The 18101-nt window shown below is 40.2% G+C and overlaps 1 protein-coding gene across 12 annotated transcripts in view; it reads right to left on the bottom strand.

Moving 5' to 3' along the window:
* Positions 1-18101, bottom strand: part of LOC133555900 (receptor-type tyrosine-protein phosphatase delta-like) — a 453427-nt gene that overhangs the window by 100914 nt on the left and 334412 nt on the right. For 8 of the 12 annotated variants that reach the window (XM_061905366.1, XM_061905382.1, XM_061905397.1 and 5 more), the window contains exons 10-13: positions 13413-13421; positions 8068-8085; positions 5014-5124; positions 25-294 (exon numbers count right to left, since the gene is read on the bottom strand). In XM_061905366.1, coding sequence (XP_061761350.1) covers positions 25-294; positions 5014-5124; positions 8068-8085; positions 13413-13421 — 408 coding nt within the window. The remainder of the gene's footprint in view (positions 1-24; positions 295-5013; positions 5125-8067; positions 8086-13412; positions 13422-18101) is intronic. The other 4 variants (XM_061905442.1, XM_061905450.1, XM_061905424.1 and 1 more) reach the window with 2 other exon arrangements.

Below are 18101 nucleotides of genomic sequence, written 5' to 3'. Positions count from 1 at the left end.
TTCCCCGCACGACGGCTGACTCACCTTTCACGATGATCTGCGCCACCGCCTCGATGACGCCGAGCGTGGACATGGCGACGCAGGTGTAATTGTTGGACTGCCGCACGTCCGTCAGCTCCAGGACGTTGCGGCCGATGGGCATGTCGTCCTCGGGGGTGAGGTCCTCGGCTCCCAGCATCCACTTCACGTAGGGCATGGGGGAGCCCACCGCCACGCAGGTGATGTTGACGTTCCCGCCCGGCATGATCTCGCTGTCCGCCGGCGGGATGGAGAAGCGCGGGGGCACGCGGCGGACTGGAGAGGGCGGGCAGTAAAGAAGCGGCGTTAGACTTTTCCGACCTGGTCTCTGGGTGAAGATGATGAGTCGGGTGAGTCACCACAGGTGTCAACCAGGTCAGAACAAAAAACTAAGCACAGCAACCACCGTGACGCCCAGAAAAAAAAGGAAGGTATGACATATGTGAAAACACAAATGGAAGAAAAGAAAGAGTGGATGGAGCAGGGGTGTCCAAAGTGCGGCCTGGGATTCGCCCTGGTCTCCCGTTGATCGGACTAAAGACCTAACTGGTCCTAAAACTGTGGAGTGGGAGGTTACTTAGTCCTAGTCGCGTTAGGGTTGCTGCACCGTATTTTTCAGACTATAAGGCGGGTCTAGTCAGGTCTATTTTCTTATATAAAGCGCACCAGATTATAAGGCACATTAAATGAGTCATATTAGGATTTATTTTCTAGATGTAAAAGACTTCCTTGTGGTCTACATAACATGTAATGGTGGTTCTTTGCTCTAAATGTTGCATAGATGATGTTTTACACATCATCGCTTTTTTACGTGCCTCCACTTCGACAACGTATTCTCCTCGTCATCTTTGATGTAGTTTTTAGTGCTTCCATAGCGGGTCTACTGACAGATATAAGTTACTTTACACTACTTTATATTAGAAATGGCAACAACGGAGGATGAATGTCCCACAGAGAAAAATAAGAAGTTTGGATATTTATGCAGATCCCAAATACAGATCAGCAGGTACCAGAAGGTAAGAAAAGTTGCTTTTGCCAAATATTGCAAAACAAAACGCCAGATAATATGTCTGCTAATAGGTGCCAAATAACTTTATATTAGAAATGGTAACAGTGCAACGGTGAAGGATGAATGTCCCACAAGAGGATAGAGAAAGAAAAAGGAGTTTGAACATTTTCAGGACTTATGCAGATCCCAAATACACATCAACAGGTACCAGAAGGTAAGAAAAGCTTCTTTTGCATAATATTGCAAAATAAAACGGCGCATATTGTTTCCTAATGGATGCCATTTTGGGGTCTTTATACAAACACCACGTATGTTGAAGTACAGTACGTCTGACTATGGTAGTCATAATGCTCCCACAATCCATCAAGCGAGGCGGATTCGTATCTTACCAAAGTTGTACTAAAACATTTTGGCAGATTGTGTGTAATCTTGTATATTCTCAATGGAACATCAACGTTTTTGGTGTTGCTTGCTTACGGGTACTTGCTAGCGTCATTTATCGAACAGGCGTCAACAGGCGTGACTGCCATCTACTGGTCACACTCATCATTACAGCATGTACCAGATTAAAATCGCTTCCAGGTGGGTAAGCACAACCAGAGTTACAACATACAAAAGGCCATCCATCCATCTGTTTTCTACCGCTTGTCCCTTTTGGGGTCGTGGGCGCACCAGGTTATAAGGCGCATCAAAGGATCTCATATTAAAGAAAAATGACAAATGAAAATAACTTTGATTTATATATATATTATGACTTTTTCCTGAATGTAAAGTACTTCCTTGTGGTCTACATAACACGTGATCGTGCTTCTTTGCTCAAAATGTTGCAAAGATGATGTTTTACAAATCATCTTTAAGTCGCTTTCATTTTGCCGCCGCTCCTATTTACGTGCCTCCACTTCGACAACGTCTTCTCCACCTAATTTTTTGTTGTAGCAGTAGTTTTTACAGCTTCCATAGCGAGTCTACTGACAGATATAAGTTAGAACTTTACACTACTTTATATTTTAAACGGCAAAAGCAGAGGGTGAATGTCCCATAACAAGAAGATAGAGAAAAAGTTTGAACATTTTCGGGACTTATGCAGATCCCAAATACACATCAGCAGGAACCAGAAGGTAAGAAAAGTTGCTTTTGTATAATTATTGCGAAATAAAACGCCACATAATGTTTCCTAATACATTAGATGTCATTTTGGGGTCCTTATAAAAACACCATGTATGTTGAAGCACAGTACGTCTGACTATGGTAGTCGGTGCGGATTCGTATCTTACCAAAGTCGTACTAAAACATTTTGGCAGATAGTGTGTAATCTTGTATATTTTCAATGAAACATCAACGTTTTTGGTGTTGCTTGCTTACGGGTATTTGCTTGCGTTATTTATAACAGTGGTCCCCAACCACCAAGCTCGATTGGTACCAGGCCGCAGAAGAATTTTTAATAATTTTTAAAACATTTTTATGAATTTTTATTTTATTTATTTATTAAATCAACATAAAAACACATTATACACTTACAATTAGGGCACCAACACAAAAAAAACCCCTCCCTTTTTCATGGCAAATTATCAAGCGTTGACTGGTCCACAGCTACAAAAAGGTTGGGCACCACTGATTTATAGAACAGGCGCCGACAGGCGTGACTGCCATCTACTGGTCACACTCATCATTGTGCAGCCCTTTGAGACACTCCTGATTTAGGGCTATATAAGTAAACATTGATTAATTGACATAAGGCGCACTTTCCATTTTTTGCAAAAATGATAGGATTTTAAATGCGCTTTAGTCCGAAAAGTCCGTTAAATGAATTAAAATATCTAGGAGTCTGTCATTTTTTGTCTACACAGCCACGAAACACGCTCATGAAGATGCACCCAAGTCTTGATGCTGTGCAACAACATGACCATAGTTCACAATACTGCTTAGATTTCAAAAGTATTCACTGCTTTTTCTTTGGCTTTTTCATAACTTTTCTGTAACACTTCTCTAACAAGCTGAGTTTGGTTCGGTCACACGGGGCCCAAATGACCTGGGGCCCACAGGACGGGATTCAAGGGTCATATTGTGATTTTTGTTCTACATTTAAATACTTCCTGGTGGTCTACATGACATGTGACGCTGGTTCTTTAGTGCAGAGATGACGTTTTAGACCGCTTCCAACGTGCCAAAGTCCTCCTCCAGGCCAAGTTTCCTTGGGCTGCGTGTAAAAAGCGGAGGATTTTAGCATGCATGTGCATGTACGAGCCAATCTGCCCCACGACGAGAGGATAGGGAACAAGAAGGAACCTGTGGTGTGTTCCAGTGACCTCGGAAGTTGGAAGTCTGCACTGGGAGCGACAGCGTTCCAGTTTTGAGGTCAGAAATCAAGACGGCCACATCCACGGAAAGCTATTTTCGCGCTGGCTTTGTCTGAATACAAAGAAGTTATGGGACAAATATGCACTTTCTGCAACCCTGAAAGACAGTGCATGAAGAGGACGTAGCAAGGATAATGTAGTTTGCGCTTCAGTAACAATACCAGATGTAAAAGTACAACAATAAATCCTACATGACTCATTTAAGGCGACCAAAACTAATCATAAGTGGATATAATAGAAGCGTACACTGTATTTTACGGACTTTTTCCCCACGCTTTGAACGCTGCGGCTTACAAAACGGTGCGGCTAATTTATGTTTTTTTTTCCGCTAACGGACGTTATGTTTTGTTTTCGACAAATACAGTAGTTTACACAAAAATCAGACCGAGACACTGAAAAGGTGTGTCACTGCTTGCCCTACGATGCTCCGAGCTGAAAATATATTTCCTGTTTCGTTCCTTCAACCAGAAGTATTTAGTAGAAGGGTTTTTCATCTGATTCAAAATATTCCAACTTCAAAATATTCAGCCTGTTTGGGAATTATGTGCTATCTACGCCAACAAATCTAAAAAAATTCCAGGATTTCAGTAAAACTTCAGCATTGGAGCATTCACACGCAACTCCTTCAGGAATTGCCTCATCTAGTTTAAAATGTATTTTATAAAAAAATCAGAGTGAGACATCTTACCCTGCATATGAACGCAGCTTTAGTTTCTGCAATACTACTAGAAATAGTAAAGAAGAAAGAAAAAAAACGCAATTTAAAGAGGGTCCCTTGACTTTTGTGTCTGGCTGATTTGAGGGGTTTCCCTGCCAAGATAGCTGAGTGCTCCCCAACACCCGCACTGAGGACAGCCCTGCGTGAGAGCAAGTCAAAGTTGTGTGTGGACAGTACCAACCTTCTCGCAGCTCTGCAGAGGGAGCGGGGACATGAGCAGGGGCGGCATACGGAAGAGGAGTGGAGAGTAAAGAGGAGCAAAATGTCCGACATCAGAGAACAGACAGGCAGAGAAAATAGGTTAGAGGCGGGGGTGCGGAAGACGCAAAGAAGGGAGAGAAGATACAAACAGAGGCCGAGATTTTGCAATGCAGTCTTCAGAAAATGATGTAAAGTGCCCCAACTGTGGTCAAATTTGGAATTGTCACGATAGTGCACCCCCCTAATTTGCCACGTTTCATGTGTCGGGTAAGCCAATATTTTTTGAAGACAATGACCTACATCAGTGTGAGTTGCAATAGTGCCGTGCGGAAAGCCCATTTTTGGCCTCTCCTCCTTTCCCGTGGCTCATTTAACAATGCACCATGCTTCCCAGTATGGGTGCTTTCCACTCTTGTGTCATAGGCTCTCTCCCTCCTCCAGACTGAACCTACTCCATCCCACCTTGCATTCAGCGCCTAAAGAATAACACATCTCTCTCCCTACTGCGCACTCCTTACATACTATGTTGTGAACGGGACCTGTGCCTATTGAATTGCTGGAGCTTCTCAAATAAATCTAAGACGGACAATTGTGTTAGACTACTTGATTAGAAAAGTTCCAATACACTGTGACGAATGGGGGCATATAATCCCCCGACTACTGTTAATATCCATATGCCCATTCAGCGCCCTCCAAGGTCCCCCACTCACCTCGGACGTAGAGGTTTGCAGGCGTGGAATAGCGAGTGCCATCGCTGTTGGTGGCGACACACTCATACTTGCCCTGGTCCGACTCTTCGCTCATCTCGATCTGTAGCGCACCTGGATGCAGGAACGACGACACGACGAGACACAGAAGAGAGGAAAAACACAAACATTGAAGGAACCGATTACAATCTGGTAGAGAAGGGTTATTAATACTCTTGTAAAGGACAAATGAGTTGGAATTTCAGTAAAAACTCAACTCCGGGCTCAAAAAAAGCTGCCCGTTAGAATGGGGACAAATTCTGTCAGTGTCAGCAGATATCTGCTCAAAACAAAAGGTCAGCATCCTGATTTAGAAATGGGAGGGAAACAAAAAGTCTGTAAAGTGGGGTAATGTTCTTCATGCAAGACGGAAAGAAACAAGCCAAGCAATCAACACCTTGAGAAATCCGGTCGGGAATTGAAAAGCCCCTTTCAATGAGAAGGACCTGACACAACCGTGGCCATACGGAAACCACACAACCACAGCTTTCTCGGATCCACCAGTGGGATCAGGAGTGTGATGTCTTTAAAACGCACACCCAATGAAGGAGGTAAAGAAACCAACTGACCTCCATTCAGGCCAACAGACTTTAAAAAAAAAAAAATAAGACATACGCAAAGCCTTGGGAAGAGTTCGATGCTTTGTCACTCCCTGAAAATAGAAAAACGGTCAAAAAAAGTCAACCAGAAGGTTTGGATTTGAAAAAAGATGGAGTTGGAAGGCAAAAAAGCGCCCATTAAAAACTTTATCAAAAAAGTGGTTGTTTGGGGCTTTTTATCGGCGATGAGAGAGAAGAGAGAAAGCGATGGTTGAGAAAAAAGAAGCCATGAAGAAAAAAGTGTGCATGTTTGTGTGTAAGCCAACACACTCATGTCGGAAAGTGAGTCTTCGCCATCTGGCCCAGTGAATAACAGCTGGGAGGGGAAAGGAAAAGTGGGACATTTGATTGGGTAAATAGAGACAAGGTAAGAAGGAGCGGGGAGGGGGGGCTCAGGCTTAGATCCAGACCGCAAAAAAGGGGGAATTCTGGTCACCAAAAAACAAAAATGTTGGCGATCTAATCTAAGCAACAGAAAAACACACCATGCTTTATGTCCGTGGATGTTCTCAGTCATCCAGGTCGTTGTGGTCTCGGGGCATTCAGTCCATCGCAACTGGACTGTTGGGCTTGTCTTACGAGACGTTTATCTTCTCATCCGAGTAGACTTCATCTGATCAAGACTAGATCTGACCAATCTAAGTCTATGAGCATGAACTCATGAAACCTACTGAGGTATTGACACCAGCGGCTAGACCTGATGTGACCAATTTAAGTCTAAGACTAGATCAGACATACTAAGTCTAAGACTAGATCTGACCAATCTAAGTCTAATACTAGATCTGACCAATCTAAGTTATAGACTAGATCTGACCAATCTAAGTCTAACACTAGATCTGACCAATCTAAGTCCAACACTAGATCTGACCAAACTAAGTCTATGAGCATGACCTGATGAAGCCTACTGAGGTATTGGTACCAGCCACTAGACTTGATGTGACCAATTTAAGTCTAAGACTAGATCAGAAAAATTAAGTATAAGACTAGATTTGACCAAACCAAGTCTAATACTAGATCTGACCAATCTAAGTTTGAAACTAGATCTGACCAATCTAAGTCCAAGACTAGATCTGACCAATCTAATTCTAAGACTAAATCTGACCAATCTAAGTCTATGAGCATGAACTGATGAAACCTATTGAGGTATTGGTACCAGCCGCTAGACTTGATGTGACCAATCTAAGTCTAAGACTAGATCGGACCAGTCTAAGTCTCAGACTAGATCCGACCAATATAAGTTTCGGACTAAATCTGACCAATCTAAGTCTACGACTAGATCTGACCAATCTAATACTATGAATAGACCAGACCAATCTAAGTCTAAGGCTAGATCTGATCAATCTAAGTCCATGAGCATGACTTGAAGAAGCCTACTGAGGTATTGGCACCAGCCGCTAGACTTGATGTGACCGATTTAAGTCTAAGACTCGATTGGACAAATTTAGGTCTAAGATTAGATCTGACCAATCTAAGTCTAAAACTAAATCTGACCAATATAAGTCTAAAACTAGATCTGACCAATCTAAGTCTAAGAATAGAGCTGACCAATCTAAGTCTGAGACTAAATATGACCAATCTAAGACTACATCATATTAATCTAAGTGATTGATTGATAGATTGATTGAGACTTTTATTAGTAGATTGCACTGTACAGTGCATATTCCATACAATTGACCAATAAATGGTAACAACCGAACAGGTTTTTCAACTTGTTTAAGTTGGGGTCCACGTTATTCAATTCATGGTAAGTCTAAGACTATATCTGATCAATTTAAGTCTAAGACTAAATCAGACCAATCTAAGTTTAAGACTAGATGTGACCGATCTAAATCTAATACAAGATCAGACTAATCTAAGTCTAAGACTAGATCTGAGCAATTTAAGTCTAAGACTAGATCTGACCAATCCAAGTTTATGGTCATGAAGTGATGAAGTCTACTCGGCTGAGTGGGGAAACAACTCCTCCTGACAAACCCAACAGTCCACTTTTGAAGGACTGAATGCCCTGAGACCAGCATGCTTTAGATGGGCGTTAAAGTCCATGGGAAAAGCTCCATGGTATTAAAGTAATGGCATCACAATATGATGATTAAGGAGGCGATGAGATTGTGTTAACGAGTGTGTGGCGCTGACGTGGTAAAACGAACAGATGAGCAGATAATGAAAAGATGAGGAGAGGGAAGGTGATTAAAAGTCTGAGTGTAATGAATTGCTTGCTCAATTCCAACCCATCCCCCTCCTCGTGCTCCTCACTGCAGATGTGGAGCAGCTGGATGAGTGGTTACCAAAGTCTGGGACTCAACACACACGGATCACACTCATCCCGAGCCGCATCCCACACGGCGGAGACGAGTCGGGACACGGAGGGTTGGGTTGGAATCGGGCCACCGTGTCAGGTTGGTCCTCCCAGCGTTCTTACCTCGTATGGGCGTGCCACCTGAGTGGGCAATGAATGCACGAGATTAGAGAGGGAGAAGAAGAAGAAAATGTTAGTGCCACAGGAGGGGAGGGAACCGGGGGAGTAACTTGGAGAGAAGAACCAAATTAGAGATAGGAAAAACCAAACTAAGACAGAGTAAGCTTGAGGAGATTGTGTAAAAAGACAAGAGTGACAGAGTTCTAAGAGGCTCTATTGATTGATTTGCAGCCAGGGGGACTAAGATGTGGCTCTCTAAGACTTCATGCTCAGGCTTAACCTGCACTTATCCCCACGTGGGTCAAGATCAGTTCTATGCTGCTGTGGAAATGTGCCCGAAGAATCTACGCCGACAGGAAGGGGAGACATCCGATCCCTGAGGCTTGAGATGTACCATCGGGTTCAAACCTTTCCGGAGCAACTACGAGAGGTTCTGACAAACGTTTACGACGGCCCGAAACGTCAGCGGTAAATGTCAAGCTGAAGATCGTAGTGCAACAAGGGTTCGTGCACCAGTACTAGCTAGCACTGCAGCTGGGTTAGACAACTGATGATCATCAAAACTGACTCCTTTCAACGTTTGGACAAGACGAAGCAAAACTGTTGGTCGTCGATGGATTTATTTAACGAGCTAGCGCAGCGTTAAACGATCCTGTAATACAATAAGAGGCCTCGGTTGGCCCCTTCTCCTAACATGACTCCATTACATATTTCTATTCTCCTCAAGTTTCAGTAAAAAAACACCCACTGTGCCATTGTTGCATTACAATACTCAAAGCAGTCTCATGACTATCTGTGCCCTCAGTCTCCTCTCGGATAGAACTTCTCTCTGGCCTAGGGTGTGGCTCACCTCCAATGGCTTCCTGTGCACTTTAAGGTTTTACTACTTCCGTATAAAATACTAAATCAATATTGCGGATTGTATTGTACCATCTCTACCGGACAGAAATCTGAGTTCTAAGAACTCCGGTTTATTAGTGATTCCCGCAGCCCCCAAAAAGTCTTCGGGCTATAGAGCGTTTTCTATTAGGGCTTAAGTACTCTGGAATGTTCTACCAGTAACAGTTAGAGATGCTACCTCAGCAGAAGCATTTGAGTCCCATCTTAAAACTCATTTGTATACTCTAGCCTTTAAATAGACCCCTTTTTAAACTAGTTGATATGCCGTCTCTCTTTTCTGCTCAGAGGACGAGGCGCTCGCTGTTTCCAGTCGGTAACTGGGATGGATCACTCCTCTTTGCATCAGTTGGTGACGTCTCGGCGCCCCGACTTGTCTACATGCAAGAGGATCACCACTATGGACCTGACTCTCCCGTTATTGGAGCACTGGACCGGTCACCCAAGGGGTAGGGGGGTGGTCCCTTTCAAGGTTTCTCGTTGTTCCCACTGGGTTGAGTTTGGATCTGATCGAGGATTTCGTTGTGGCTTGTGCAGCCCTTTGAGACATTTGTGATTAAGAGCTGTATAAGTCAATTTTGATTGATTGATTGAAGAGCTGCATTCTCGTCTATTAGTATCTTGTTAAATGGGACCTTGGACTATGTTTACACTGCACACCAAATTGGATTTTTGTTGCCCTCAAGTGACACGGATTGGATATTTTCTGCCGGTGTAATAGTTCCAACGTGATTCAAATCTCATCTCTTCGCATCTGATTCGGGCCACACCAGGAGGTAGTCCTATTCCGTCTGGAATCTGATCCTTTCTCAAATGTGACTTTAGTCCAAACGGCAATGGGACCACGTGTGTCCAACATGGTAACAACATTTATAAGTCAGAAAAGACTAAATGGATCATAGGTCCCCTTTAGCTCCCTGGTTTTCACAGGGACTAGGACACTGAGCTGGTACTAAGTCCAGTGGAAAGTGACCCTAAACCAAGTCCCTGTGCGTTGCAAAAGGCTCTAAAAGCTCTCAGTACTTTAAGTCAGTGCAGGTGTGGCTTGTGTTATTCGGTGGTTTCATGGACAAAAGTTGTCTCGCAGCTGCAGTACTTCTTAGACTTCCCTGAGAACCAGCATTCTTCCCCGTTTGCTTTTATCCGACACAAGAAACGTCATGAGGACTGTCAGAAGACTGGTTCTCAGAGGGATCTAGGACAGGGCAAGTTGACTTACAATTGGCACTAAATTGTCGTTAACTAAAAAGGTACAGAATAATGAAAATGACCAAAAAGAGGATTTATCTCTTTTGTTTACTTTAGTGGTGGGTTCCGGGAATGATGTCACACTATTTAGGTCACAGGTGTCAAGGCCAACAGTCTGGCTCGCCTCATCATTTTTGGGAAATAATGTATTTTCCTTCATTCTGTCCATTTTGACAGTAAAACACACTTCAACTTTTATAAACTTTAATATTATCCAAAATTGCAACAAGCATTATGTCATACCACATTTTTTTGTTGAAGTAAAAATAAATCACGTACATTTCGGGGCATAAGCTGCTACTTTTTCCCTACACTTTCAACCCTGCGGCTAATAAAACGGTGCGGCTAATTCACGGATTTTGGGTCCAATACTTTTTAATAAACCCAAGCGAACGCACTGAAAAGGTGTGTTATTGTTTGTGCTATGGCGCCGTCTTTTGGACGAGTTTGCTCGAGTTGAAAATGCACTTCCTGTTTTAATGCCCTCGACCAAAAGTAAAACCGTCCATAGCATTTCTACTAGTATGGATTCTTCATTCATCACCCCAAGCAACGTTCATAAATTTTACAATATAACTAAAAAATCCTTACTTACTAAAACGTCTCATGTGTAATGTCTGTAGAAGTATTTTCATGCATATTTGTACCTGCTATCATAATATACTCAAGCTAGTGTCGTCATTAGCTAACATGCTAAATTCACCAAAATGTCACCGTGGAGTTATTGAGTCTGTTTAACTGATTGAGGAGCTAGTTTGCGCAGCTAATAGGTCCATGACCATGACTGACATTTTGTTTGATTAGCTGTTTTACTGCCGTGTTACAAACACCGGTTGGAAACAATGAAGGTATGTAAATAAGTAAAAAAAATGATTTTTGGAGGGTATCTGAAAAAAAAATTAAATGCATATTCAATTATGTAATATTACCAGGCAACTTCTTATATATTTATATTTTTCAGAGTATATTTAAAAAATTGAAATGCATAGGCAATTATGTAATATTATGAGGCGACTCTATATATTTATACTTACATTTTTTTAGAGTATATGTAAAAAAAAATCAAATGCATTGGCAATTATGTAACATTATGAGGCGACTCCTTATACATTAAAATTGTAATTTTTTAGAGTGTATGTGAAAAAAATGTCATGCATATTCAATTATGTAATATTATGAGACGATTCCTTATACATTTATATTCATATTTTTTTAGTTTATGTTACAAAAATCAAACGCATATTCAATTATGTAACTTTATGAGGCGACTCCTTTTACATTAAAATATTTTTTTTGTAGTGTATGTAAAAATAAATCAAATGCATTTGCAATTCCGTAATATTACGAGATTTTTTCTTACACAATAAGATTTTTTTTTTTCCGAGTGTATTTGAAAAATATCAAATGCATATTCAAGTAGGTCATATTGTGAGGCAACTCCTTATACATTTTTTATTTACATTTTCTTTAGTGTATGTAAAAAAAAAAATCAAATGCATAGGCAATTATGCAATATTACCAGGCGACTCCTTTTACATTTATATTTACATGTTTTAGAGTCTATATAAAAAAATTAAAAATGCATATTTAAGTATGTAATATTATGAGGCAACTCCTTGTATATTTGTATTTATATATTTTGGAGTCTATGGGAAAACAAATCAAATGCATATTCAATTGTGTAATATTATGAAGGTTTGAGGGTATATTTAGTGTACGTAAAAAAAATCAAATGCATGGGCAATTATGTAATATTATGAGGCGACTTCTTGTACATTCATATTTACATTTCTAGTGTGTATGTAAAAAAAATTATCAAATGCATAGGTAATTATGTAATATTATGTGACGACCTTTTATACATTTATATTTACATGTTTTATAGTCTCTATGAAAAAAAATCAAATGCATATTTAAGTATGTAATATTATGAGGCTTCTCTTAATACATTTATATTTATATGTTTTAGAGTCTATGTAAAAAATTAAAAAAGTGCATAAGTAATTATGTAATATTAGAGACAATTCCATATATATTTAAATTTACAATTTTTATAGTCTATATAAAAAAAATCGAATGCATATTTAAGTATGTAAAATGAGGCAACTCCTTATACATTTTTATTTATATGTTTTAGAGTCTATGTGAAAAAAAAATCGAATGCATATTCAATTATGTAATATTATAAGGCGACTTATTATACATTTATATTCATATGTTTTAGTGTCAATGTAAAATAAAAATCTAATGCATATTCAATTATGTAATATTATGAGGCGACTTTTTATACATTAAAATTTTAATTTTTTAAAGTGTATGTGGAAAAAATAAAATGCATATTCGAATATGTAAAATTATGAGACGACTCATTATACATTAATATATAATTTTTTTAGTGTATGTGAAAAAAAATCCAAATGCATAGGCAATTATTTAATATTATGAGGCGACTTCCTAAACATTTATATTTAATTTTTTTTTAGTGTATGTAAAAAAACATTCAAATGCATAGGCAGTTATGTAATATTATGAGGCGACTCCTAAAACATTTATATTGACATTTTATTCACTCTTCCAAGCGACCCTCTGAGGGCGGCCTCAGTTTGACACCCATGATTTATGTTATAGATCCTAGTAATAAAGAATAGTAAATATCCCAGACTTTTTTAACGCTGCTGTCATTACTGAATTCTGGGGAAATGAAGAAGTAAAATATGTTTTCTGCACATGAGTGAAAGGAGAAGGAAGCATTGAGGAGGTTCGCCTTGTGGAGGAGTCTGGAATATGGCAGCCATTGATTTCTTCCAGGGTCTGGCTGAAGGCGTCTGGAACTGATGACTTATCGACTGGGAACCGGAGACGGGGGGACGTGGGGGGGAGGGGATGGGGGGACGTAAGCGGGTGAGTGAGTGACAGAGTGAGGAATAATTCAATAAGTGGAGGAGTGGAAAAGTCAACTGGCGAGTGTGAGGAGAGGTGTTATAGTTCCCTGGGTGTGGAAAGGCTGCAGGTGCACAGGTGAAGGTGAGGCCAACTGCTGTGTGTGTGTGTGTGTGTGTGTGTGTGTGTGTGTGTGTGTGTTAGTAAAGTGCATGCCATGCGTCGTAGTAACGCCTGAGTGTTGTGCAGGTGCAGCAGCATTAGTTAGAGGCAAAGAGAAGAGTGGACAGTGAGGGTGTGCACCTGAGGGCAAGAGCACTTACCAAAGGACTCTGTGGTTCAAAAGAGAAAAGACACAGCAAGGACATGGCATTACTACAGGTGCATTACCACAGCTGCACTCATCAAACACCTTGAACAACACTGGAAGCGACAAGCTATTGGTCGTCCACAAGACATTTCAACCTCAGTAAATATCACCTTTGGCATTGTCAAGGACAGCTGCACTTTTTTTGTTGTTGCAATCATTCACAATACTTATGCGAGACAAGAACACTTGTGTTTTTTTTTTAATGCATTCTACTTGCTGCTAACAATAGTAATCCATTTTGTCTCTTTAATTACTGTAAAAATCCCCAACAATACTCCATTTACATGACCTGAATATGAACACTCATTAGCCATATTGTTATTATAAGTGCTGACGCAGACTGACAACTAGCTTATGCCACTATATTGACATGTTGAGCTGCTGCATGGCCTCTGACTTGGTGAAAGTAAATTCTAGATGATAAATCACCTGGATAGTAGAAGGTTGTGGACATAAACCCACACGTTGGTCAACTTTGACACAAAAAAACAACACTTTTTTTGAGGATTATGATGAAATGTTGATGTAAAGAGGAATATATAAACATCCCATCAGTCTTTATCCCAGTGATAGCAGACATTGTACAGTAAGTGATTATTTTATTATGTATGTAAATCTTGTTTAGCACTTAGCAATACTGCTACATGATGCTTAGTGTTTGACTAAAGCTGCATCTGTTTAGCACACAGCTTCTAAAACTTGTAGATCATCTTCCTTATATTCAGGCTCAAAAATAGAAGTTTTTTTGTCATCCGTCATCATTTGTCCCTAAGTAGTCTTTATTGTCTCTCATCAAGTCTGTAGTCTTCTTGTTGTTGTTGAAGGGAAATTTGGTTTGCAGGGAACGTTTTGTGAAATTAATACACCGTCAAAATACGTACATATTACATGTTATTATGAATGTTACTAGATACTACAAATACGCTTACATCATGTATATATTACATGTTATTATGAACGTTACCACATGACATATACGCTTACATCGTGTATTTATTACATGTTATTATGAATGTTACTAGATATTACATATATACTTACATCATGTATATATTACGTTATTATGAATGTTGCTAGATACTACAAATATACTTACATCATGTATATATTATATGTTATTATGAATGTTACTACATGACATATATGCTTACATCATGCATACATCACGTTATTATGAATGTTATTAGATACTACATATATACTTACATCATGTTTATATTACATTATTATGAATGTTACTATAGTACGTATATACTTATATCATGTATATCTGTCCATCCATTTTCTACCACTTGTCCCTTTTTATTACATGTTATTATGAATGTTACTACATGACATATATTCTTACATCATGTATATATTACATATTATTGTGAATGTTACTACATGACGTATATACTTATATCATGTATATATTACATGTTATTATGAATGTTACTAGATACTACATATGTACTTACAGCGTATATACAAAACCTTGATGGATCTTTTTGGATGTTTATAGGCTTAATATAGCAACTCTCATTACCTCTATTGTTAGCTAACTCTTGCTAGAGTTGATTTACGATTTTGAATGCATAAAATCGAGAAACATAGGCGTTCCCGTCTTACACAAGGATTGTGAACGATGTGCAGTTGTCCTTTAAGACACAGCTGGGCAAAGAGATTTTCATTGGCAGCAAAGGAAGTAGTACGAGGGCTCTGAGCAGGGACTTTGGGTCGAGCCGTGAGAAACAAGCGGGTAGAAAAAGCAAAGAGGTTGTCGTCCACTAAGTCGGGCGACCAATCACGGGAGAGGGGTTGAGGTCCCAGAGCTGATCCCTGGAAGCAGCAGGAGGGGGTGGTCAAGGGGGATTGAGGACACTTAGACACACTACTGTGGCTAAAACACAACCAGACAGAATAGGACGGACGTCTGGACTCACAGTCTCCCAGACAAAAAAACGGGGAAAAGTATTTTGATTGATTTGGATTAGTCACAGCAGTGAGATTATTGAGAAAAGGCAATTCCTGCAGAACACGCCACCATCACTTGGCCTTGAAGATCTTCAGTTATTTTTGCAGACATACAGTCCTGGTCAAAAGTGTACGTACACGTGTAAAGAACATCAGGTCATGGCTGTCTTCACTTTCCAATCAACTCTTATTTTTTATGTGATGTAATGATAGGAGCACATACTTGTTGCTCACAAAAAACATTCATGAAGTTTGCTTCTTTTATGAATTTATTATAGCTCTACTGAAAATGTGAGCAATCAAAAGTATACATACAGCAATGTTAATATTTGCTTACATGTCACTTGGCAAGTTTCACTGCAATAAGGCACTTTTTGTAGCCATCCACAACCTTCTGCTTACATTTTTCACCACAAAATTGCTGCAGTTCAGCTAATTGTGTTGCTTTTCTGACATGGACTTCTTTCTTCAGCATTGTCCAAACCTTTAAGTCAGGCCATTCTAAAACCTTCATTCTAGTCTGATTTAGCCATTCTTATACCACTTTTGAGGTGTGTTTGGGGTCATTGTCCTGTTGGAACACCCAACTGCGTCCAAGACCCAACCTCCGGACTGATAATTTTAGCTTGTCCTGGACAATTTGGAGCTAATCCTCCTTTATCATTGTCCCATTTAAGGCAGCAGTTCCATTGTGTCAGGTTCAAACACTGATGACATCTATTAAACAGACAAGAAGCAAGGAATCATGCAGAGACAGAGTTCAATTTGGCTCATTGAGGAGAAATGTTTGGGGCTGCACACTCAGTTACAATCTCTCACCACGCTCTAAGGTACTGTCCCATGTGCTCGTCTATTTATTCGGGAGGTCCCTGGTTACATCACTGAGGCTGCTTCTGAAGGAAGGGGGGTAATTTCAGCAGCCCCAGTTGGACACAATATATGATTATTCAGAAATGCAAATGTGCTGGCACTCTTGATATCGCCCTGTCTCTGCTTTGTCTGCGTCACGGTACTCAATGTTCCGGACACAAACACTGATAAGAGGCGACTGCAATCCAAGATTGCAAGTTGTCTCTTTGCACAGATAAAAAAGTATGATTTCTGCACAATTGATAATAAGTATAGCAACGGCCTTTAAGCATAAAAGTTGTGTAATAACTTACGCATAATTATTCTAACACATTGGCAGCAAAACAGGCCCAAAGCATAATACTACCACCACCATGCTTGGCGCTAGGAATGATGTTCCTGGGATTAAAGGCCTCAATTTTTGTTTCATCTGACCACAGAACTTTTTTCCAGAAGGTCTTACTCTGTCCATGTGATGTCAGATGAAACAAAAATGGAGCTGTTTGGCCACTATACCCAGCAATATGTTTGGAGGAGAAAAGGTGAGGCCTTTAATCCCAAGGACACCATACCTACCGTCAAGCATGGTGGTGGTAGTATTATGCTCTGGGCCTGTTTTGCTGCCACTGGAACTGCTGCTTTAAATGGGACAATGAAAAAGGAGGATTAGCTGAATATTGTTCAGGACAAGCTAAAATCATCAGCCCGGAGGTTGGGTCTTGGGGGCAGTTGGGTGTTCCAACAGGACAATGACCCCGAACACACCTCAAAAGTGGTAAAGGAATGGCTAAATCAGGCTAGAATGAAGGTTTTAGAATGGCCTTCCCAAAGTCCTGACTTGAAGGGGTAGACAATGCTGAAGAAACAAGTCCATGTCAGAAAAGCAACACATTTAGCTGAACTGCAGCAATGTTGAGGTGAAAAATGTAAGCAGAAGCTTGTGGATTGCTACCAAAAGCGCCTTATTGCAGTGAAACTTGCCAAGGGACATGTAAGCAAATATCAACAATGCTGTACAGTATGTATACCATATTTCCTTGAATTGCCGCCGGGTATATAGTATGCGCCTGCCTAGAATTACTGCCGGGTCAAATTCGTTTCGCAAAATATAATTTTTATTAGCGAATGTCTAGAATTTCCGCTGGGTCAAACTCGTCACGTCACGAGTGACACTTCACCTGTCATCATTTTCAAAATGGAGGAGGCTGATTTCTATCATTTGAAATTGCATAAAAGGAAGAAGATTAAGAGCTATTCAGTAGGATTTAAGGTCCAAGCTATTGAATATGCTAAAAATAACAGTAAGCAGCTATGTTTTATTAATATACCGTAGCTGCGTGTGTCAAATATGAGTCATTAAATGACTCTCACCTCCTGGTGGTAGAGGGTGCTAGTGATCCTTCTTGCGACTACTCGGCTGCAGAAGAAGTGACAACAACCCTCAAGAGTGAGCAGCGATCATTTATTTTTTTCCTCTCGCTTGCACTTTTAACATGGAGGATTACATATACAAAATAAAACAGTTTTCTAAACTGGAATTTCAATCGAAGCAGGAGGTAATAAAGGAAGATCTCCATCGAGACAGAGAGACTTTTAAAACTGAAGAAAGATAAGGAAGACTTCTTTAAACAAGTTATTGATGCTTTTGATCAGAAGGAGCTGCGCACGGACTTCATTTATAAGTAAAGTCAGACCATGATGACCTTTTTTTTATTAAATGGGCTTTTCATGATGGTATCCTTACATCACACTCAAATTTTTAAGCGCAGGCCAAAATGTACCGCATGCCTTTGGTAAACGCCGGAGTGAGAAGAGGTTTTAAATTAATTAGCGCCCA

The sequence above is a fragment of the Nerophis ophidion genome, linkage group LG01, assembly GCF_033978795.1.
Source record: "Nerophis ophidion isolate RoL-2023_Sa linkage group LG01, RoL_Noph_v1.0, whole genome shotgun sequence".
NCBI classification, from domain to species: Eukaryota; Metazoa; Chordata; class Actinopteri; order Syngnathiformes; family Syngnathidae; genus Nerophis; species Nerophis ophidion.
This window is presented reverse-complemented; position numbering and strand designations above follow the sequence as displayed.